General features: G+C 45.3%; 1 protein-coding gene across 7 annotated transcripts in view; it reads right to left on the reverse strand.

Moving 5' to 3' along the window:
• The window catches only part of c2h10orf67 (chromosome 2 C10orf67 homolog), a 479,419-nt gene extending 459,764 nt beyond the window's left edge, over positions 1-19,655 (reverse strand). For 5 of the 7 annotated variants that reach the window (XM_068051710.1, XM_068051719.1, XM_068051691.1 and 2 more), the window contains exons 1-2: positions 19,504-19,655; positions 17,487-17,607 (exon numbers count right to left, since the gene is read on the reverse strand). In XM_068051710.1, the coding sequence (XP_067907811.1) occupies positions 17,487-17,607; positions 19,504-19,601 (219 nt within the window). In that variant the 5' untranslated portion in view covers positions 19,602-19,655. Of the gene's footprint in view, positions 1-17,486; positions 17,608-19,503 lie in introns of those variants that run through there. The other 2 variants (XM_068051701.1, XM_068051728.1) reach the window with 2 other exon arrangements.
• Between the last annotated feature and the right edge of the window lie 3,252 nt (positions 19,656-22,907).

The following is a 22,907-nucleotide window of genomic DNA, read 5'->3' on the forward strand; positions in this document are numbered from 1 at the left end:
GTCTTTAAACACTACTGGTAGAAAAGTTTACAGAAATGCACCCTGAAAGTAGAACAGGTACCATGGTATTGGGGAACGGGCTTACTGGCAAATGCTTAAGGGTTCACTTCGGTAATGTTTACCTGCAAAGTAAGTTGGTCACTGGGGTAATGATGGTCGAGGTCATTCTGAACTTACCAATGCCGGGGATCGACCTATTGCTGGGCAATGACTTGGCAAGAAACACGGAATTATTTCCAGAGCAGTCCATGGAGACTGGGGAAACTGAGGGCAACAAGAAAAATTCTGCAGAGGGCAGGGGAGGTCCCAAAAATCCCACAAGAGGCCAAGATAGAGCCAGAGGGAAGTAAAGAAGCTGAGATAAAAGCAGTAGAGATTGAAGGAAATGCACTAGAGACATAATTAGCAGAAACATTTTTACAGATTTAAATGGGGACAAGGAAAGTTCCCAGGCAGGCAAGTCAAGAGTGAAGGAGATACTTCACCTAGTTGAAGTGCTACAGGGGAGTACAGTGAAAGCTGGACAGATGCCTCCGTGTAGTAGTGTCCCAAAGAACATGGGGCAGATTAGGGAAAAAACCCACCCCTGAAGTAAAAGGAAAGGGATGCTAAAATGCCCTAAGGTAAACAGCACTTGTGTAAATCACAAGAAAACTAAAAGTGAGGCCAGTGTGGATCTACCCACCGAAGAATCAAATGATCAGGTTCAAAATTTAAAGCTAATCGAACCCAACAATTTAGATTCAGATAAAAGCAAAATACTGCAGATGCTGGAAATCTGAAATAAAAACAAAGTGCTGGAAATACACAGGTCAGGCAGCATCTGTGGAGAGAAAAGCAGAGTTAACGTGTCAGGTGTGTGATTTTCATGCAGACGGAGCTGCTCATTATTCCGCTATTGACATTCTCTCTGGACTAATGCTTTGTCTTTCACTACGAGCATTAACACACTCTTTGCCTTTGTCCCAGGAGGGCTTTGTTATTTAATCTCTCCTGCGCTCTGCCATATCACATACCTTTCCTTTTGTTCTCTTCTCCTCCACAACCGCTCCCCCACCAACACCCCCACCCCCCTTCACTTGCTTAAAACCTAATTCTTTTCTAACCTTTGCCAGTTCTGATGAAAGGTCACAGACCTGAAATGTTAACTCTGCTTCTCTCTCCACAGATGCTGCCTGACCTGCTGTGTATTTCCAGGACTTTCTGTCTTAATTTAGATTCAGAATTCAGCAAGAACAAGGGGCAGGAGGAAATCCAGACGCCTCACTGGGGCTAAAAGACAATTTATCACCCACCATCACCCTGGAGGTAAGAATTTTGATGTGCCGGAACCTGAATTGTTAAAGCCATCTGTTGTGGAAACAGCAGTTAAGGGTTTAAAGCTTGTACAGAGAGGGAAACTTGCCAACAGTAATGGAAATTTGCATATGACAAGCATCAGCAACAACCACAGGTTTACTGAGACTAACGATCCCAAAGTACTACAGATTGATGCTACAGAAACTCTAACCCCATTTGAAAACAGGCAACCAAAAGAAATGCAATTTTTTTTTAATGGTACCTCATCCAAAGGAAGGATGATGAAAAAACTTCACATTTGAACAAGAACTGGCTGTTGCAGACAATGCCAGCTGCAGCAGTTCTAAGATTAATGTGTGCAGACTGAGTGTTCATGTTTCTCTGACTTACTCTGGAAAGCAAAGTTAAAAAAAGTATATGGAATTCTTTTTTTTTCTGTGCGGCTAAGAAGTGTCATGCCCAGTACAGGCATGTCCTATGCATAACTTTAAACATGGACTATATTCACCATAGCATCTTCTGGAAATAAATTTTCCTTTTGTTTTAAATGAACCACAATGGACATTAAAAGTGGACATGGGCTGCAAAGATGGCCGCTGAAGTCAGCTGGCCTTGACTTGTGTATTCAAGAACTGACTCACAGTCTGAAAGGGCAAAATAATACTTTCCAGACTAAGAAGTGTAATCAACGTCCATCCTGAAAGAGAGACATTCCTAAATTGAGAGGTATTCTCCTGAAACAAAGGTGGTGATTGTCTTAACCTTCCTCAGGATGAATGTCTTAGAAGAATAAACCAGGACAGGGCTAATCAACCTTGACCCCTACCATATTTGGAAAAGGAACGGTGAGAAGTCATATGGTGGGGCAGCTATGTTGGTTTCCCTTCAAAAATCTGTAAAGTACAAAATGCAGAAAAAGCAGCTGGCAAACCAGGCAGTACCATCGTGCCTAAAAAGAACTGGAGGCTGTAATATCTTAAAGTCTCCAAACCTGTTCCTTTTCGAGTTCACCAGTACAGAAAACCAACCTCCTAGTATTAAATCTACAAGCAACTTTGTGACCTGCTGAAAATCTACCTCTTCAAGGGAATCCTGCAACAACTTTGATATACGACTCCGGCTATCGAATCCACCTAACAACATTTCAGAAGTAAAAAAGCCTTCTTCACCGGGCCTGCAACGCATGCCTTTTCCCCAAGACAAGCCAAATCAAGTGACTTATGAACTATTCCTTTGTTTGTAATTTGTAAAAGTGCATGACCGGAATTTTACCTACCCGAATCGGGTCAGCTCTGAGGTGTCCAGGTGGTAAAATGGTGTCCAATGACGTCGGGTCGGGTCCCCGGCGTCATCACGCACAGACGCCATTTTATGATCCAGGAAGTCAGGCGCGATCGAGTCAACACTCACACACTCGGCCACAAGTAATTTAAAGGCACTTAAAGCAATTGAGAAGCCAATTGTCTGGAAATTTACCTGGCCCTTTGATTTTACGGCCATAAATCGGGTCAGTGATCGTGCCAGGGACCCAGCAGCTTTGAAAGGGCAGAAGGCAAGCAATCAGTGTGGGTGTTGCAGGTAAAGCTTTTGCTGTTGCTTAGCTGTGAAAGTTTCTGTGTTTTATATAATTTATACACATTTGTAGCTTGTGTACAGGGCTCCAAGTGTGTCTGACTCCATGCAGCTCGGGACCGATCTGTTCTCAGTCAGAAATGAGTGGAAGGAAGGGGGTTGTGTGTGCCTGTCCTGACAGCTGGAACTTAAGAGATTTTGTCATTGAATCTGGTAATCAGTCCAACAATGGGGATTGTGCATTCTGGAGGCAGCTCTTCAGAGGAGGAGGACCATGCCCCAATCAGGGGCAGAAGGACAGCTGGGCATGGCCATGCGCAATCAGCTGGTCAAGTGTCTCCTCGTTATGTGGGAGGGGAAGCAGGTGGCAGAGTCAGGCGAGAGCAACCACATGTCAGCAGACGCGCCTACCCAACCGGCAGGGTATACCGACCGCGTCTGAGCTGCCTGCAACTGTCGGAACACCAGTGCAGAAGAAGGCTATGTTTATCCTGTGAGACCGTGACATTTCTTTGCGAGATGGTTGCAGTGGATGTAGCCTCAAACTGCCTCGGTGGCCATCCAATGCCAGTCGCTCTAAAAGTAACCGTCGCCCTTAACTTTTATGCGTGTGGCTCTTTCCAAGCTTCGATGGCAGACCTGTGCGGAGTCTCTGAAGCAGCTGTGCACCACTGCATAAAGGTTGTGACTGATGCACTGTTCAAACTGTTAAAAACAGACAACACCAGCCAGGTTGAATGAGCAAGAGGATTCAGCGCAATAGTTGGATTCCCAATGGTTCAGGGCACGATAGACTTTACGCAAGTGGCAATTAGATCACCAGCAGGTCATTCAGAGGCATTCATTAACTGAAAAGGCTTCCATTCATTGAAGGTTCAGCTTGTATGCGACCATCGCAAGAGAATCATGCAGGTTTGTGCACGATGCAGACAGTCTCAGAAACTCTCAGGTGCCTGCTCTTTTCAGTACCCCGGACAGACTGGAAGGTTGGATACTTAGCGACAGGGGTTTTCCTTTGAAGACATGGCTGATGACACCCATGAGAATCCCAACGGGTCCTGCTGAGGAACGCTTCAATGAGAGCCTTGCGGCCACAAGAGTCACAATCGAGCAAACGACTGGCCTGCTCAAGATGAGATTCGGGTGTCTGGACCGCTCAGGAAGAGCACTGCAGTATGCGCCAGCATGGGTATCCAGGGTTATTGTCGTTTGCTGCGATGGAAATGGGAGACGCCATTGAGGAGGTTCAAGGTAACCGTGAGTCAGCATCAGATGAAGATGGAGTTTCTGATGAGGACGAAGGGCAACACTCACATGATGGCATGGGAGAGGAAGCAGAATGTCCTCCGGAATTAAGAGCAAAAGAGACCCAGGATGCCCTAATATGCAGGTGTTTTTCTTGAGAGGATCGCTCCATGTAGATTTCACATTGTGGCATGCAATGAGCCATTGTGGGATTGCAAGAGGGGAAAGACACGCACATCCAAGGGAAGAGATGATCAGCTTAAAAACAACATCATGTCACGACGAACCCAACCCAAATGTGACATCTCATATATAACCACCTCAGCAGCGCAACGACGTCTGATGTTACCTCATGGATGGCATATGCAAAGTTACATGTTCAAACCACAAATTTATTTACAGTGATGCAATGTGCAACTTAAATAAATAATCGGAAGGTAAACCAGTGAACCAGGAGTGATGTTACCATGATTTCTTAAAACATTTGCGGGTGCTCTTACGTGTGGATGATCCCTCGCCACCGGACTCACCAGAGGCAGGTAGCTGATCGGGCTGCCGCCCTGCTCTTGATGACTTTGGCGAATGTCCTCTGCCTGCTCACGGCCATGTAGGCCGCGGCATATCAGGGTGCTCATGAGAAATATCAGGTACACCCTCCAACACCCTGGGAGTTTGTGGTTGACATGTCACTGGCGGAGGGAGCAAGGGGCTGCATGATGCATCAGGAGCACTCTGAGAGGAGTTCCCATGTGCTATCAGCTGCTGCCCTTGTGCCCTCCTGAGCCTCAACTGGTCCTCAAAGCTGACCTCAGTGGGATAAGCAGCCTCTAGCTGTTGCTTGCGCATCTGAGTTTGCACCCTGATGGCCTGGCCCAGGGAGGCTACACTCCCCCTGAGATCACGGATGGCTTCCAGTACTGGCTCCTCCACTGCAGCCGCCAATCTGTCAATGGAGGATGCCAGATGGACAAATGCCTGAGAGTTTGCAGCAGACATGCCTGGATGGAAGTTTCCAGGGTATGTGCTATGACTCGCAGCATCTCTGGCAACTCCGCCAGATTTTCATGCACCGCATGTCAAAGCTGCAACATCTACCGCCGACTGGATGTTCTCAGAGGTGCGTCATCAGCTTGCAGCTCTGCACTGGCCTCACCTCCCAAACTCCTCCGAGTGTGTGAGACATTGGCCAGTTCTGCCTGTGGAGGCTGGTCCGGCGACCGTGCTGTGCTAACACCGCTAAGTGACATAGTTTCTGCGGAGACAGTAATCCCATCCGTGGTGGAAGTCTCTGCGCTGGTGCTTGTTGAGGTGCGATGATGTGACGGTGCACCCTCTGAGGCGATCTCCTTATCCTCAGAGGGGGACTGTTGAGCCTCCGAGATCCCTCCTAGCCGCTGATGTGTTTCACCTGCCAGGAAAGTCATATTGATCAGTGCCACAAATTGAAGCACATGTCATTTACTGCAGTTTGCACACATTTGTGTGCATCACCTTTTATTAGCACACTTAAGGGCATGAGACAATCATCACTTCAACCAGCCCCCCAACCGCCCCTTACACCCTCCCACCACATTCTGGGTCACTCACTCTGACGACCAGTGCCGCCAACCTCGTCATCTGCCACGGCGCGTCCTCCGTCCTCCCCTGCCAGCATCAAGGCATTCTCCTCCATAGTTGTCAGGTATGCCTGATTGCCCTGGCCACCATCGGTCTGGGACCTCTCTCGGGCATTGTGAGCCCTCTTCTCCTATTTAAACAAGCACACCTAGTTTAGACATGATTTGGTCTCTCACACGCTCACCCATTGGGTTTGTTGTTGCATTTCACCACGACTGCAATGCAGTGCCCAATTGTAACACTGTTGGATCATCATGCATCCCAGACCTGCTCATCCTGCATCCCAATACAATGCAGCAGGCAAGGACTGTTCATTGCTGGTTACCACCTTGCATCATTAGGACAGACTGACCCTTCTCTGACACATTCACAATGAGATTAATGAGCAGTACCCCTTACCCAGGCAGAGCGAAGCAGGTCATTGAGCCACTTGCAGCATTGGAGCCATGTCCTCTGTACCACACAACGGCTGCTGACCTCCTCGGCAACCTCTAGCCAGGCCCTCTTGGGCACTTCTGCGGGCCTTCTTCAGCTATCGGCGTTGAATAATATGTCCCGCCTCGCCTCCACCGCCTGGAGGAGGACCTGCAGAGATTCCTCTGAGAATCTGAGGGCTGTGGTGAACCTTCTCCCCTTCATTGCTCCGTAATTTGTCTGCAGATGTTGGCCCCTTTCCTGTCCCTGGGCACTCGTCTCCTTCACTTTCCAGTCAGCTGGTCACCTCGGCAGTTACACTGGCAACTCCTCCTCCGCTGTATTCCCCTGAGCGTCTGCTACATTGTACTGCTGTCTGCCTTTTTAAAGGGCTGACATTGGCCCCGCCCCCAAATCTCTGTACTGCTGTCTGCCTTTTTAGAGTGCTGTCATTGACCCCGCCCCCAAATCCACTGAATCAGCCAGCCGTGCGTGCCCTGTCAGGTGCTGAATACGCAAGGGGCTGCTAATTGGCAGCCCCACGCGTGATGCCGGTAGGCGGGCGGCGCAGAGCGGATTTGAAGTTCTCGGCTGCTTTCAACCCAGCCACCCCGGAGTCAGCAGGAGCAGAAAAATTCCGGCCTGTGTGAGTATGTGTGTGTTACGTGAGTGTGTGTGTGAGTGGTGAGTGATGCAGCATTAGACTTTCAGGTTGAATATGTGAATTCAAATAATCCTCTTTATTTAAACCCACGAAAAGCGTGCTGCTGGTTATTCAAATTGGCCATACATTCAGGTGTTAAGAAACCCACATATCTTCCTTGTCAAAAACACACTGATTACGGACAGTAAAGGGACAAGGACTGGAGTTTCAGTTCTCTCAGTTCTGTCTGTAACAAGAGTAACTAGGAAAAAAAAACTTTTTTCCATGTAGAAATTTGTAGAATACTTTAGTGAATAAAGCTCTGGAAGAGCAGGACTCTTCAAGTTTCTGCTGTCAAAAACAAAGCTAATATATTTTAGGTACCATTTTGTACAGCAAATAGTTTAATAGCAGCAAAAATAAATGCAATGCTGCACTAACACTGAAATTTACCTGCCTCAAACATCTACATTTTTCATTTATTTTATTGCAGGACACTGCCGTGGAAAAGTCCAGCTCTCCCCTGAATCTGTGATGACATATGAGGCTGATCAGTTGGATCACCAGAGAAGTATTATGACAACAACAACATGTACCTAGATAGCACCTTTAACAATGTAAAATGTCCCAAAGCACAGGAGCATTCTAAAACAAAATTTGATACCCAGCACCTTGAAGAGATATTCGGGCAGATGACCAAAAGCTTGGTCAAAGAGATAGGTTTTAAGGAGCATCTTAAAGAAGAAAAGAGAACGAGAGAGGCAGTGAGGTTTAGGGAGGGAATTCCAGAGCTTAGGGTGTTGGCAATTGAAGGCACAGCCACCATTGATGGAGCAATTAAAATTGGCGATGCTCAAGAGGCCCGAATTAGAGGAGTGCAGATATCTTGGAGGGGTGTAGAGCTGGAGGTGATTACAGAGAGATGGAGCAGCAAAGCTATGGTGGATGTGAAAACAAGGATAATAATGTTAAAATCGAAGTGCTGCTTCATCAGGAATCAATGTAGGTAAGCGAGCACAGGGATGATGAGTGATGGGGACTTGGTGCATGTTAGGACATGAGCAGCAAAGTTTGGAAGGCTTAAGTTTATAGATGATAAAACATGGGAGACCAGCCAGGAATGCGTGGGAATAGTCAAATTTAGAGGTAACAAAGGCATGGATAAGGACTTCAGCAGCAGATAAGCTGAGGCAAGGGTAGAGTCAGGCAATGTTATGGAGGTGAAAATAGACAACAACAACAACTTATAATTATATAATGCCTTTGACGTAATAAAGCATCCCAAAGCGTTTCACAGGAGCATTAGAAAACAAAGTATAACACCAAGCCACAGAAGGAGATATGAGGCCTGAATACCAAAAACTTGGTCAAGGAGATAGGTTTTAAGGAATGTCTTAAAGGAGGAAAGTGAGGCAGAGAGGTGTAGGGAGGAAATTCCAGAACTCAGGGTCTGAAGGCATGGCCGTCATTGGAGGTGTGCTAAATTCGGGGATGCTCAAGAGGGCAGAATTAAATGAGCGCAGTTATCTTGGGAGGACTGTGGGGCTGGAGGAGATTTCAGAGATAGGGAGGGGAGAGGCAATGGAGCGAATAGATAGTCTTGGTGATGGCACAAATGTGCAGTTGGAAACTCTTCTCAGGATCAAATATGATACCAAGGTTGCAACACTCTGGTCAGACTCAGGTAGTTGCCAAGGAGAGAGACAGAGTTGGTGGCTAGGGAAAGAGGTCTTTTGGAGGGACCAAAAACAATGGCTTCGGTCTTCCCAATATTTAGTTTGAGGAAACATCTGCTCATCAGTACTGGATATCGGACAAGCAGTGTAGCAATATAGAGACAGTGGAGAGGTTGTGAAAGGTGGTGGTGAGTAGAGCTGAATGTCAGCATACATATGGAAACTGATGTTGTGATTTTGGATGATGTCACTGAGTGGCAGCATTGTAGATGAGAAATAGGAGGGGACCAAGGATAAATATAACAATGCGGGAGCAAGAAGAGAAGCCACTGAAGGTGATTCTTTGGCTACGATTGGATAGATAAGAATGGAACCAGGTGGGCACAGTCCCACCCAGCTGGATGACAGTGGAGAGGTATTGGAGGTATTAGCGTTGAGGAAGCAGGAGGTGGGTCTCATGCACAAGATGAGCTCAGAGAGAGCATGAGGGGAGGTAAGTGAGAAACTAGAGAAAGATGCGAGTTCAGGGCTAGGGCAGGGATGTTTGGCCAGGTGGCTTGGAGAAGAGAGGAAAATGGCAGTGGTAGCAGTTTGGCTGATCTCAAACTTAGTGGCAAAGAAGTCCACGAGCCCCTCACAATTATTGTTCAAGGTTGAGGAGACAGGAGAGAGGGCTTTAAGAAGACAGCCTGCAGTAGAGAAAAGAAGCCTGGGGGTTATTTTTGCATTCCAGGATGAACCTGTAATCGTGAGTAATTTTGGCAGACGAGAAGTGCTCTATGTGGTTCAGCCAGACCTGGAGAAGAATGGTTAAACCAGCTGACCAACATAGTTGTTCAAGTCTACGATAATCTTAGAATCCAGGTATTCTGTCTTGATTGTCAAGCAGTTAATGATCTCATCCGGGTCATCAATTTCTGTCTGCAGGCCAATTGCCAGACCCTTCAGACGGTGTTTAGGCCAGAGGATAACTCATCTAGATTGTTATCTATCTGCACATCATAAGTATGAAACAAATTTTTCTGAGGATAACTGTTATTTTCTACAGCAGCAGAACTGTTACTGGCCCCAAAACCTGACAAGTCTAGTTTCCTCAGGTTCTGATGGTTTGCTCGGTACTCGCCTTTCTGCTACATACTCTTATCAAAAGTGTCTTGTAATTTGGACTTACGGGAACTGAGAGGAAGGTCACTGCCATGGGGGAACAACAAGGGTGAGAGAGTATTGGTTTTAATGGAGCATCAAAGATGGAGGTGACAGTATGGTTGAGCAGGTCAGTAGCTGCAGAAATGTCATGGTGAATGGAGGGCCAAAGGCTAGACATTAGGATTTAGAAAGAGCAGTTGTAAGTGAATTGGGAGAGAGATTTTCTAGGGACAGATACAGAAGGAAGTAGGATCGAGAGGGGGAAGCAAGATGTGGGTGGCGAGCGATACAAGGAAGTGATCAGAGATGGTCTTATCTGTGCTTGACATGATAGGAGTAGCAAAGCCACATGAAATAGCAAGGTCAAGAGGGTGGCTATGAATACGAGATGGGGAGATTATATGGAGGAAGAGATTAAGTGAGGATAGGAGAGCAGTGAACTCAGAGGAGAGAGAGACATGAATTGAGATGGAGGTTGAAATCTTTGAGGATAAGAAGTTTCTGGACTGAGGGAAGAAGACAATGAAGATATAAAGTCACAGAATCACAGAGTCATTTACAGCACAGAAGGAGGCCATTCGGCCATCGTGTCCAAGCCGGCTCTCCAGGAAGCTATCCAGTTAGTCCCACTCCTTGTTCCCCGTGCCCTGCAAGTTTATTTCCTTCAAGTGGGCATCCATTTTCCTTTTGAAGTAATTGATTGTCTCTGCTTCCACCACCCTTATGCGCAGTGAGTTCCAGCTCATTACCATCTGCTGCATAAAAAAGTTCTTCCTCATATTCCCCTGCATCTATTACCCAAAACCTTCAATCTGTGTCCCTTAGTCCTTGCACCATTAGTTAACAGGAACAGTTTGTCCTTATCTAACCTATTTAAGCCTGTCACAATCTTGTACAACTCTATTAAATCTCCTCTCAATTTCCTTTGCTCTAAAGAGAATAATCCCAGCTTTTCCAATCTAACCTTGTAACTAAAATCCCCCAAGCCTGAAACCATTCTCGTAAATCTCTGCTGCACCCTCTCAAGGATCCTCCCGTCCTTCCTAAAGTGTGGTGACCAGAACTGGATGCAATACTCCAGTCAGGGCCTAACCAGAGCTTTATAAAGGTTCAGCATAACTTCCCTGCTTCTGTACTCAATGCCTCGATTTATGAAGCCCAAGATCCCATATGCTTTACTAACCACACTCAATAAGTCCTGCCACCTTCAAAGATCGGTGCACATACATCCCCAGGTCCCTCTGTTCCTGCACACTCTTTAGAACTGTGCCAATAAGTATATATTGTCTCTCCCTATTCTTTCTGCCAAAATGCATCTTCTCACAATTGTCAGTATTAAATTCTAACTGTCACCTGTCTGCCCATTCTGCTAGCCTATCTATGTCCTGTTGCAGGCAGTTCATATTATCCTCACTGTTTGCCACACATCCAAGTTTGGTGTCATCAGCAAATTTTGAGATTTTACTCTGTATTCCAAGATCCAAGTTATATACAGCAATAAAACAGTGGTTCCAGCACTGACTCTTGGGGAACACCAGTGTCTACCATCCTGCAGTCTGAAAAACAACCATTTATTAAGACTGGCTGTTTTCTGTCCCTAAGCCAATATTTCATCAAATTGGACACTGACCCTCCTATTCCATGAACCTCAGTGTTGTTAAGATTAGATTTAAGATTAGAGATACAGCACTGAAACAGGCCCTTCGGCCCACCGAGTCTGTGCCGAACATCAACCACCCATTTATACTAATCCTACACTAATCCCATATTCCCAACAAACATCCCCACCTGTCCCTATATTTCCCTACCACCTACCTATACTGGTGACAATTTATAATGGCCAATTTACCTATCAACCTGCAAGTCTTTTGGCTTGTGGGAGGAAACCGGAGCACCCGGAGAAAACCCACGCAGACACAGGGAGAACTTGCAAACTCCACACAGGCAGTACCCGGAATCGAACCCGGGTCCCTGGAGCTGTGAGGCTGCGGTGCTAACCACTGCGCCACTGTGCCGCCCTAGCCTTTTATGTGGTAGCTTATCAAATGCTTTCTTAAAATCCATATAAACAACATCTACCACATTCCCTTCATCAACCTTCTCTGTTATTTTATCAAAAAGTTCAATTAAATTAGTCAAGCATGATCTCCCTTTTACAAATTCATGCTAGCTCTCCTCAATTAACTCGAACCTCTCCAAGTATCTGTTGAATTTTTCTCTGATTATTGTTTCTCAAACTTTATCCATCACTGATGTTAAACGAACTGGCCTCTGGTTGCTAGGACTGTCCTTACACCCTTTCTTGAATAAGGGTGTCATATTTGTCACTCTCCAATCCTCTGGCACCTCCCCTGCAGAGGATTGGAAAATTATGGCAAGCTCTTCTGCTGTCTCCACCCCCACTTCCTTTAGCAACCTGTGATGCAAGCAATCCAGACCAGGTGACTTATCTACCCCAAGCATAGCCAGTATTTTTAGTCCCTTTCCCCTCTCAATTTTTATCCTGTCCATTACCTTTACTCTCCACTTCTACTGATATTTTGTCAAATATTTTGTCCTGAGTGAACACAGATACAAAGTACTCATTAATTATATTAGTCTTGCCCTGTGCCTCTAATCATATATTACCCTCTTTGACCCTAATAGGCCCAACTCTACCTCTTACTACCCACTTACTTTACATGCCAGAAGAAGATTTTTGGGTTCCTTTTTATGTTGACTGCCACTCTATTCTCATGTTCTCACTTTGCCAGTCTTATTTTCCTCTTCTTCTCCCCTCTCAACTTATTGTATTTGGCCTGGTTCTCACTTGAAAGATTTCACCTGACCTGTATCATACACACTCTTTTTGTTTCATCATAATCTCTATCTCCTTCGTCATCCAAGGAGCCCTATTTTTGATTCCCTCACCTTTCACCCTTATTGAAATGTACCTGGCCTGTACCCGAAGCATCTCTTCCTTAAAGATAACCCATTGTTCTGATTCAGCTCTTCCTGTCAGTCTTTGGCTCTATTTTACTCTGGCTAGATCCCTTCTCATCACGTTGAAATTAGCTCTCTTCCAATCTAGACATTCTACCTTATTTCGTTCCTTGCTTTTCTGCATTGCTAGTCTAAACCTTATAATATGATGATCACCCTTGCCCAAGTGCTCCCCAACAGGCACTTGGTCCATTAGGCCCACCTCATTTCCCAGCCCCAAATCCAACAATGCCTCCATTCTAGTTGGACTGAAAACATACTGATCAAGGAAGTTCTCCTGAACACATTTCAGAAATTCCTCCCCCTCCTTCCCCTTTACTCTAAAATTATCCCAATCAATATTTGGGTAATTAAAGTCCTCCAATATCACCACTCTATAGGTCTTGAAAATCTCTGGGAATTCCCTGCAGATTTGCTCCGCTATCGCTCTCTCACTATTTGGAGGCCTACAGAATACCCCTAGTAGCGTATTCATACCTTTTTTGCTTCTCAACTCTAATCAAATGGATTCTGTCCTTAACCCCTCAAGGACATCCTCCCTTTCCAACACTACAATGTTCTCCCTAAATAAATAAATAATCAATACTGCCACCCCTCTTTTTCCCTTCTCTACCTTTTCTGACCCCTTTATATCCTTGAATATTAAACGCCCAGTCTTCACCATTGTTAAGCCACATTTCATCCTAACAGTCCTTCTCAGTCCACTCCCATCTAATACGGAACTACTCCCCTCGATAGTCATCTTAACTCTCACATTATGCATCTTATTGCTTTGTTCTACTTCTACATGCTGATGCCCATCCCCCTGCCAATTTAGTTTAAAGTCTCCCCAAGCACACTAGTGAATCTCCCTGCAAGGACATTGGTCCCAGTCCTGTTGAGGTGCAACCCGTCTCCCAACTCTTTTGAATAGGCGCCTTCTGTCCTAGAACTGGTTCCAATGCCACAAAATCTGAAGCCCTCCCTTTCCAACACTAACCTTCCCTAATCAGGACTGCCACCCCAACTCCCTTTTTTGCTTCTCTATCTTTTCTGAATCCTTTATAACCTTGCATATTAAGTGCCCAGTCCTCGCCAGTTTTAAGCCACGTTTCCATTATTGCCAGTACATCATATTCCCATACTGCTATCTGTGCTTGTAGCTCACCAACCTTATTCACACACTTTGTGCCCTCCCTCCTGCATTGATCCTCCCTCTCTTCCTATTTCTACTCTTGCTAGCACGTGGCACTGGGAGTAATCCAGAGATTGTTACCTTCAAGATCCCAGTCTTTAACTTCCTCTCTCGCTCCTGAAAATCTGACCACAGGACCTCAATACCTGCCCTTGCTATGGTGTTAACACCAACATGTACCACAACTTTTGGCTCACTCCCTTCCTCCTGCAGAATATCCTGCACCGTCTCAGTGATGTCCTATACCCTGGCACCAGAGAGGCAACACACCATGCGGGACTCATGATAACGCTTACAGAAATGCCTATGAGAAAATGTTATGGTACTTGGGCGGGCTGTACAGAGAGAGGAAGGTGGAACAAGGCGAGAAGCTCAAAGAAGTAAGAAGTGCCAGAGGAGTAGGGGGACAGTTCAAGATGTGATTTGGTGATAAGCACCAGACCGTCACCATGACAGTCTGGGCTGGACAAATGGTGGAAGGTACAGCGAGGTGGGGAGGCTTCATTTAGGGGAAAGGTGTCATCACAGCTCAGCTAGGTTTCTGTCAAGGCCCTGCAATCAGTCCCATTACCCTGCTTTAGCTCCATAGTCCTGCAAGTTTATTTTCCTCACGTGCCCATCCAACCTCCTTTTGAAATCATTCATTGTTTCTGCTTCCACGACCCTCATAGGCAGCAAGCTCCAGGTCATTACCACTCACTGCGTAAAAGTGTTCTTCCTCATATTCCCCCTGCATCTCTTGCCCAAAACCTTAAATCTGTGACGGCTTTTCCTTGTCCACTTTATCTAAGCCTACTGTAATCCTGTACAACTCTATCAAATCTCCCCTCAATCTCCTTTGCTCCAGGAAGAACAACCCAGCTTTCCCAACCTAACCTTGTAACTAAAATCACTCATCCCTGGAACCATTTTGGTAAATCTCCTCTGCACCCTCACATCTTTCCTAAAGTGTGGTGACCAAAACTGGACACAATAGTCTAGTTGTGGCTTAACCAGAGCTTTATAAAGGTTCAGCATAACTTCCCTGCTTTTGTACTCAATACCGCTATTTATGAAGCCCAAGATCCCATATGCTTTGCTAAGCACTCTCTCAATATGACTGCCAGCCCCAAGTCCCTCTGTTCCTGCACACTCTTTAGAATTGCACCTTTAAGTCTATATTGCCTCACCCTATCGCTTCTACCAAAATGCATCCGCTCACATTTGTCTGTATTCCATCTGCCATTTGTCTGCACATTCTGCTAGCCTATGTCCTGCTGTAGGCAGTTCGTATCATCCTCACTGTTTGCCACTCCTACAAGTCATCCGAAGACATTAATTTAAATATGTCCAAATGTACAAATAAAACCACTGTGGGATTCATCATTTGCAATCACTTCTACAAGCTCAAATTGCCCCGACCTAGCAAACACTTTTTCACTCCACTGCATTCTTCCTTCTAATTCTTGCCAAAATTAGCTTGTATTACCTAATTAACTAATCTACAGTCCAGTTTTTTGAGTGATCATGTTTTTCAGCCACTGGAGATTAAAATCTGATTAATAACAAATGGTATGGAAAAAAACACAATAGAAAACTATTTGTACATATTTTGGAGAGTGCTGCAGAATATAGATCATATTTCATCTGAGAATCGTAGAATGATACAGGAAAGAAGGAGGCCATTCAGCCCATCCTGTCTGTGCCTGCTCTTTAGTAGAGCTATCTAATTAATCCCACTGCCCGGCTCTTTCCCCACAGCCCTGTAATATTTTTCCTTTAAGTCTTTATCAAATTTTCTGTTGAATGTTAGTATTAAATTTATTTCCATCATCCTTTCATGTAGTGCATCAACTCACTGCATAAAGAAAATGTTTCCTCATGTCACCTCTGGTTCTTTTGTCAATTACTATAAATTTATGACTTCTGGTTACCGACCCATCCACCACCAGAAACAGTTTCTCCTTATTTATAATATCAAAGTCATTCATGATTTTGAATACCTCTATCAAATCTCCTTTTAACCTACGCTGCTCCAAGTGAACAGCCTCAGCTCTCCAGCCTCTCCACATAACTGAAGTTCCTCATCCCGACTGCCATTCTAATAAATGTCTTCTGCGCCCTCAACAAGGCATTGACATCCTTGCTAAAGCATGTGCCCAGAACTGAACACAACACTCCAGCTGAGGCCTAATCAGTATTTTCGAAAGGTTTAGCATAACTTTCTTGCAAGGATTCCATGTGCTTTTTTAAACAACCTTCACAACTTGTCCTGCCACCTGCAGAGATTTGTGTACATACAAACTCTCTCCCCCAACGCCCCCCCAGGTTTCTTTGTTTCTATATCATCTTTAAAATGGTACCTTTAGTACATATTGCCTCTCCTCATTCCTCCTACTAAAACGTACCATCTCACACATCTCTGTTAAATTTCATCTGCCATGTGTCTGCCCATTTTATCTATGTTTTTATCTGTCTATGTTTTCCTGAAGGCTGCACCTGTCCGCTTCATTGTTTACTACATTTCTGAGTTTCATACCATCTGCAAACTTTGAAACGATGCCCTTTATACAAGCTCAGCTCATTAATATATATCAAAAAAGATCAGTGGCCCTAATACCAACCCCTGGGGAACACAAATGTATACTTCTCTCCAATCCAAAAAAAAACATTCACCACTAATAGAACAAAGAAGAAAGAAAATTACAGCACAGGAACAGGCCCTTCGGCCCTCCAAGCCTGCGCCGATCCAGATCCTCTATCTGAACATGACACCTATTTTCTAAGGGTCTGTATCTCTTTACTTCCTGCTCATTCATGTATCTGTCTAGATACATCTTAAAAGACGCTATCGTGCCCGCGTCTACCACCTCCGCAGGCAACGCGTTCCAGGCACCCACCACCCTCTGCGTGAAGAACTTCCCACGCATATCCCCCCCTAAACTTTTCCCCTTTCACTTTGAACTCGTAACCCCTCGTAACTGAATCCCCCACTCTGGGAAAAAGCTTCTTGCTATCCAACCTGTCTATACCTCTCATGATTTTGTACACCTCAATCAGGTCCCCCCTCAACCTCCGTCTTTCTAATGAAAATAATCCTAATCTACTCAACCTCTCTTCATAGCTATCGCCCTCCATACCAGGCAACATCCTGGTGAACCTCCTCTGCACCCTCTCCAAAGCATCTACATCCTTTTGGTAATGTGGCGACCAGAACTGCACGCAGTATTCCAAATGTGGCCGAACCAAAGTCCTATACAACTGTAACATGACCTGCCAACTCTTGTACTCAATGCCCCGTCCGATGAAGGAAAGCATGCCGTATGCCTTCTTGACCACTCTATTGACCTGCGTTGCCACCTTCAGGGAACAATGGATCTGAACACCCAAATCTCTCTGTACATCAATTTTCCCCAGGACTTTTCCATTTACTGTATAGTTCACTCTTGAATTGGATCTTCCAAAATGCATCACCTCGCATTTGCCCTGATTGAACTCCATCTGCCATTTCTCTGCCCAACTCTCCAGTCTATCTATATTCTGCTGTATTCTCTGACAGTCCCCTTCACTATCTGCTACTCCACCAATCTTAGTGTCGTCTGCAATCTAAACTTTCTGTCCTTTTGCCAATTTTGTATTCATGCTGCCACTGTCCATTTAATCACACCTGGCATTACTACATTTTCTTTTTAAATATTAATCACAACAGTGTCATAAACCACAATAAAAATTTGTGTACCTTTACCAGAGACTCAACTGCATTACTCAGTTCCTTCAGTTCCACTATGTCACTGACATCGGTTTGAGTGGCACGGTCTGTTTTAAAGAAGCCAACCTTCAAATGATCTGAGGGGGCAGCACTAGGAAGAAAATTGTAAAACATATAACACAAACAACATGTAAATGTTGTAACATCTTTGAAACAGATATCACTCAATAAAAGTTAAATCATGCTGTTAAACCAAACAAACCAATGAGCAATTTTCTTGGCATTATACCACTTATGGAATACGGAGTGCTTTAGTAGGGAAAACAATCAACTTGCATTGGTCAAATAAGGGAGAAAATGGAAGTTAAAAAATGGAGGAATACGAAAAGTATGGGTTAGAATATCAAGAGTAAGAAAGCAAATGCAGAGAGAGGCACAGTTCAGGTTGCCCTGAAAGCTTGGTCAGTTTAATCCAAAGAGTACTTGAGCCATAAAGACAGGTTTAATTCCCAATCTGTGCTAAATTAGCTGACATAAAATAGCCTCAACTCACAAAGTGTAGTCAAAGATTAGTCAGGGTTCCCACTCTTGTGGGAGGGGTAATTTTCCCAGCAGGTTTGGGGGGAGGGGGCAGGAAAATTTTTGAAAATCCATTGGGACATCTCCCCAACATGTTCCTGCCTCCTCACATATTTTCCGGGGGCAAGATGGGTCCAAAGCTGGCAACCCTCCTGTTAGTGGCAGGAAGCCAATTAAGATAATTATGGAGGCAATTAGCAGGTATTTTTGGAAGGCTATGGAATTTTGCCATCGGCGCAAGGAACCTCTGCTGTATCTACAACTCATCAATTCGCAGGAGGTCGGAGTGCCATGAGATTCATATGCAGTGGTCACTTCAAAGGACAAAATTGACAATCCTCAGGACATTCACAGGCAACTGTTTACTTTTCACCTGCAGACGGATCCACCAGATAGTGCTGGGCCTGAGGAATTGGCTGCTGGTCCCATAAGCAATATGCCAGCTCCATCTTATGCCAGGCTCTCCTCCATTCACTTCAGCAGCACACAGCATTCACAGTAGGTCTGCTGATCGCCCTTCATTTCAGGTGTTCTGATTTGTTTTTATTCTTTTCATGGGCTGTGGGTGTCGCTGGCAAGGCCAGCATTTGTTGCCCATCCTAATTGCCCTTAAACTGAGAGCCTTCCCAGGCTATTTTGGAGGGCAGAAACACATTGCTGTGGTCCAGAATCACATGTAGGCCAGACCAGGTAAGATTTCCTTCCCAAAAGGACACTAATAAACCAGATGGGATTTTACAATAATCGATGATAGTTTCATGGCACCATTACTGAGCCTCGCTTTCAATTCCAGATTTTCTTAATTAATTGGGGTTTGAACCAGTGTCCTCAGGGCATTAACCTGGGCCTCTGGATTACAAGTTCAGTGCCATTACCACTACGCCACCATCCCGCCTGCATCCTCAGGCCACCCACCGTCCCTTCTTGGATGGCTTTCCTGGAAGCTGCTTCTTATTTGGCCACTTCCGGGAAGATTACACCCAATGTCCATTCACATGTTCAGGATCACAACCCAGAAATCAGCCTGATGTTGGGCTTGCGAGTCGAACAGGAAAATTCAGTCCTTGGTCACTATTGAATAACCCCTATTGGAAAAGCATGTGAACTGTAAAACAGGTCCGGGCTTATCTATAATGTCCACTGCAATTGTATATCCTGCCCACATGCACTATACTGTCAGGGCTTATATATGATCAATAACCACTTGAATTGCAAGGTTGGTGCCCATTAAACTTCACCCCAGCAAGCAGTCAACCAGCATTTTAGGGAGGGGAGGAAAATTCGTGACAATTGGCAAGGAGGTGCAAAGAGAAGGGGAAAAAATCGATTGTTCAAAACTTTATGCCACGGGCAGTAACAAGAATGATGTAAATTTTCCAGTGGTGCTGTCGGGAGTTGAGAATAGCGCCAGGATGAAACCAGCTCGCCCGCAGGCTCTGACAAACCAAGAAACTTTGCCCGCCTTTACCCAGGGAAACAGCTGTCTCCGGACGAGTAAGACAACAGTACGACCAAGTCCTGATCATTGCTGTACACAGACTGCACTGGAGAAGTGACGGCCGCCATTCTCCTGCCAGCCAACCCATTCGCTGCGGCTGTCACCAAAGTAACTGAATGGGCCGCGGGCAGGACCCCACTCTCGGCTTGGCTGTGCCTGTGCGAAAAAGCACTGGCATCGTAGTGCGCATGCGCAGCGACAGCTTGGCGGCTGGGAGATGTATTTTCCGGACCGAGCGTTTCACTGCCAGATTCTTTAGATCTAAACATATGCTCACTGCGAAATTGGGCCTAACTGAGATCTTGACGTGTAGTGTGTTTGGGACATGTCAACCTACAAAAATATCATCCAACTGAAAAAAAACATTTAATTAAGAAAAACGCTTTTGCTGTGTCCAGATGCACATTACGAAAAGCTAGTGCACAAGTACAGAAAGGCTGACAGAATCATAGAATCTTACAGCACAGCCTGTCAGCTATTTGAGAGTTATACAATTTAGTCCCATACCACAGCTTTTCTCCATAACCCTACAAATTAGTCCTCTTTAAGTACATGTCCAATTGCCTTTTGAAAGGTCCTATGGAATCTGATTCCTCCACTTTTCCAGCGACTGTCTTCCAGATCTTAATAACCCTCTGTACAAAGAAATTTCTCAATTCCCCTCTCTTCCCTTCTCAATTACGATGAATCAATGACCTCCAGTTAATGACCCACTTGCTAGAGGAAACAATTTCTCCCTACTTACCTATCAAAATCCCTCCTAATTTAGAATGCCCTGGTGCCGCATGGTAGTGAGTACAGAAATAGGAAAATAGAACTGATGAATACATGGCTAGAGAGATGGTGTAGGAGGGAGGGCTTCTGGGGGAGGTGGGGCCTGTACAAGCTGGACAAGTTGCACCTGAACAGGGCCAGGACCAATATCCTCACAAGGGGTTTTACTAGTCCTGTTGGGGAGGGTTTAAACCAATTTGGCAGGGTTTGGGAACCTGGGAGTAGATTCAGAAGGGAGAGAGAAAAAGTTGGAAATGGAGGGCAAAAAATTAGTAAGTGTGTTTGGAAGGCAGAGGAAACAAAGGCTAGAAAATAGACAACAAGGAAGTTGGGAGTGCTAAATGCATGTAGTCTCGGAAATAAGGAAAGTGAGCTGAGAGCACAGATTGACACATATAGCTATTATTGAGACATGACTGAAAGAAAGGCAGCTCAACATTCCTGGTTACAGGGTTTTCAAATGAGATAGAGAGGGGGATTAAAAAGGAGGGGTAGGGGGATTAAAAAGGAGGGGTAGGGGGATTAAAAAGGAGGGGTGGGGGGATTGCAATATTGATTAAAGAAACAATTATAGCTGTGAGGAGGGATGATATTAGATTAGATTAGAGATACAGCACTGAAACAGGCCCTTCGGCCCACCGAGTCTGTGCCGAACATCAACCACCCATTTATCCTAATCCTACACTAATCCCATATTCCTACCAAACATCCCCACCTGTCCCTATATTTCCCTACCACCTACCTATACTAGTGACAATTTATAATGGCCAATTTACCTATCAACCTGCAAGTCTTTTTGGCTTGTGGGAGGAAACCGGAGCACCCGGAGAAAACCCACGCAGACACAGGGAGAACTTGCAAACTACACACAGGCAGTACCCAGAATCGAACCCGGGTCCCTGGAGCTGTGAGGCTGCGGTGCTAACCACTGCGCCACTGTGCCGCCCCTATGATAGAAAGATCATCAAATGAGCCCATGTGGGTTGAACAGAAGAACAAAAAAGGGGCAATCACACTACTGGGAGTGTAGAATAGACTCCCAAACAGTCAGAGGGAGATAGAAGAGCAAATATGTAGGCAACTAACAAAGAACAAAGAAAATTACAGCACAGGAACAGGCCCTTCGGCCCTCCAAGCCTACGCCGATCCAAATCCTCTATCTAAATATGTCGCCTATTTTCTAAGGGTCTGTATCTCTTTACTTCCTGCCCATTCATGTATCTGTCTAGATACATCTTAAAAGATGCTATCATGCCCGCGTCTACCACCTCCGCTGGCAACACGTTCCAGGCACCCACCACCCTCTGCGTAAAGAACTTTCCACGCATATCCCCCCTAAACTTTTCCCCTTTCACTTTGAACTCGTGTCCCCTAGTAATTGAATCCCCCACTCTGGGAAAAAGCTTCTTGCTATCTAACCTGTCTATACCTCTCATGATTTTGTACACCTCAATCAGGTCCCCCCTCAACCTCCGTCTTTCTAATGAAAATAATCCTAATCTACTCAACCTCTCTTCATAGCTAGCGCCCTCCATACCAGGCAACATCCTGGTGAACCTCCTCTGCACCGTCTCCAAAGCATCCACATCCTTTTGGTAATGTGGCGACCAGAACTGCACACAGTATTCCAAATGTGGCCGAACCAAAGTCCTATACAACTGTAACATGACCTGCCAACTCTTGTACTCAATACCCCGTCCGATGAAGGAAAGCATGCCGTATGCCTTCTTGACCACTCTATTGACCTGCGTTGCCACCTTCAGGGAACAATGGACCTGAACACCCAAATCTCTCTGGACATCAATTTCCCCCAGGACTTTTCCATTTACTGTATAGTTCACTCTTGAATTGGATCTTCCAAAATGCATCACCTCGCATTTGCCCTGATTGAACTCCATCTGCCATTTCTCTGCCCAACTCTCCAATCTATCTATATTCTGCTGTATTCTCTGACAGTCCCCTTCACTATCTGCTACTCCACCAATCTTAGTGTCGTCTGCAAACTTGCTAATCAGACCACCTATACTTTCCTCCAAATCATTTATGTATATCACAAACAACAGTGGTCCCAGCACGGATCCTTGTGGAACACCACTGGTCACACGTCTCCATTTTGAGAAACTCCCTTCCACTGCTACTCTCTTCTCCTGTTGCCCAGCCAGTTCTTTATCCATCTAGCTAGTACACCTTGGACCCCATGCGCCTTCACTTTCTCCATCAGCCTACCATGGGGAACCTTATCAAACGCCTTACTGAAGTCCATGTATACGACATCTACAGCCCTTCCCTCATCAATCAACTTTGTCACTTCCTCAAAGAATTCTATTAAGTTGGTAAGACATGACCTTCCCTGCACAAAACCATGTTGCCTATCACTGATAAGCCCATTTTCTTCCAAATGGGAATAGATCCTATCTCTCAGTATCTTCTCCAGCAGCTTCCCTAACACTGACGTCAGGCTCACCGGTCTATAATTACCTGGATTTTCCCTGCTACCCTTCTTAAACAAGGGGACAACATTAGCAATTCTCCAGTCCTCCAGGACCTCACCCGTGTTTAACTCTCTGAGAAGTGAAAAAAACAATAGGGCAGTAATAGTG

The sequence above is a fragment of the Heterodontus francisci genome, chromosome 2 (genome assembly GCF_036365525.1).
Source record: "Heterodontus francisci isolate sHetFra1 chromosome 2, sHetFra1.hap1, whole genome shotgun sequence".
Classification (NCBI taxonomy): domain Eukaryota; kingdom Metazoa; phylum Chordata; class Chondrichthyes; order Heterodontiformes; family Heterodontidae; genus Heterodontus; species Heterodontus francisci.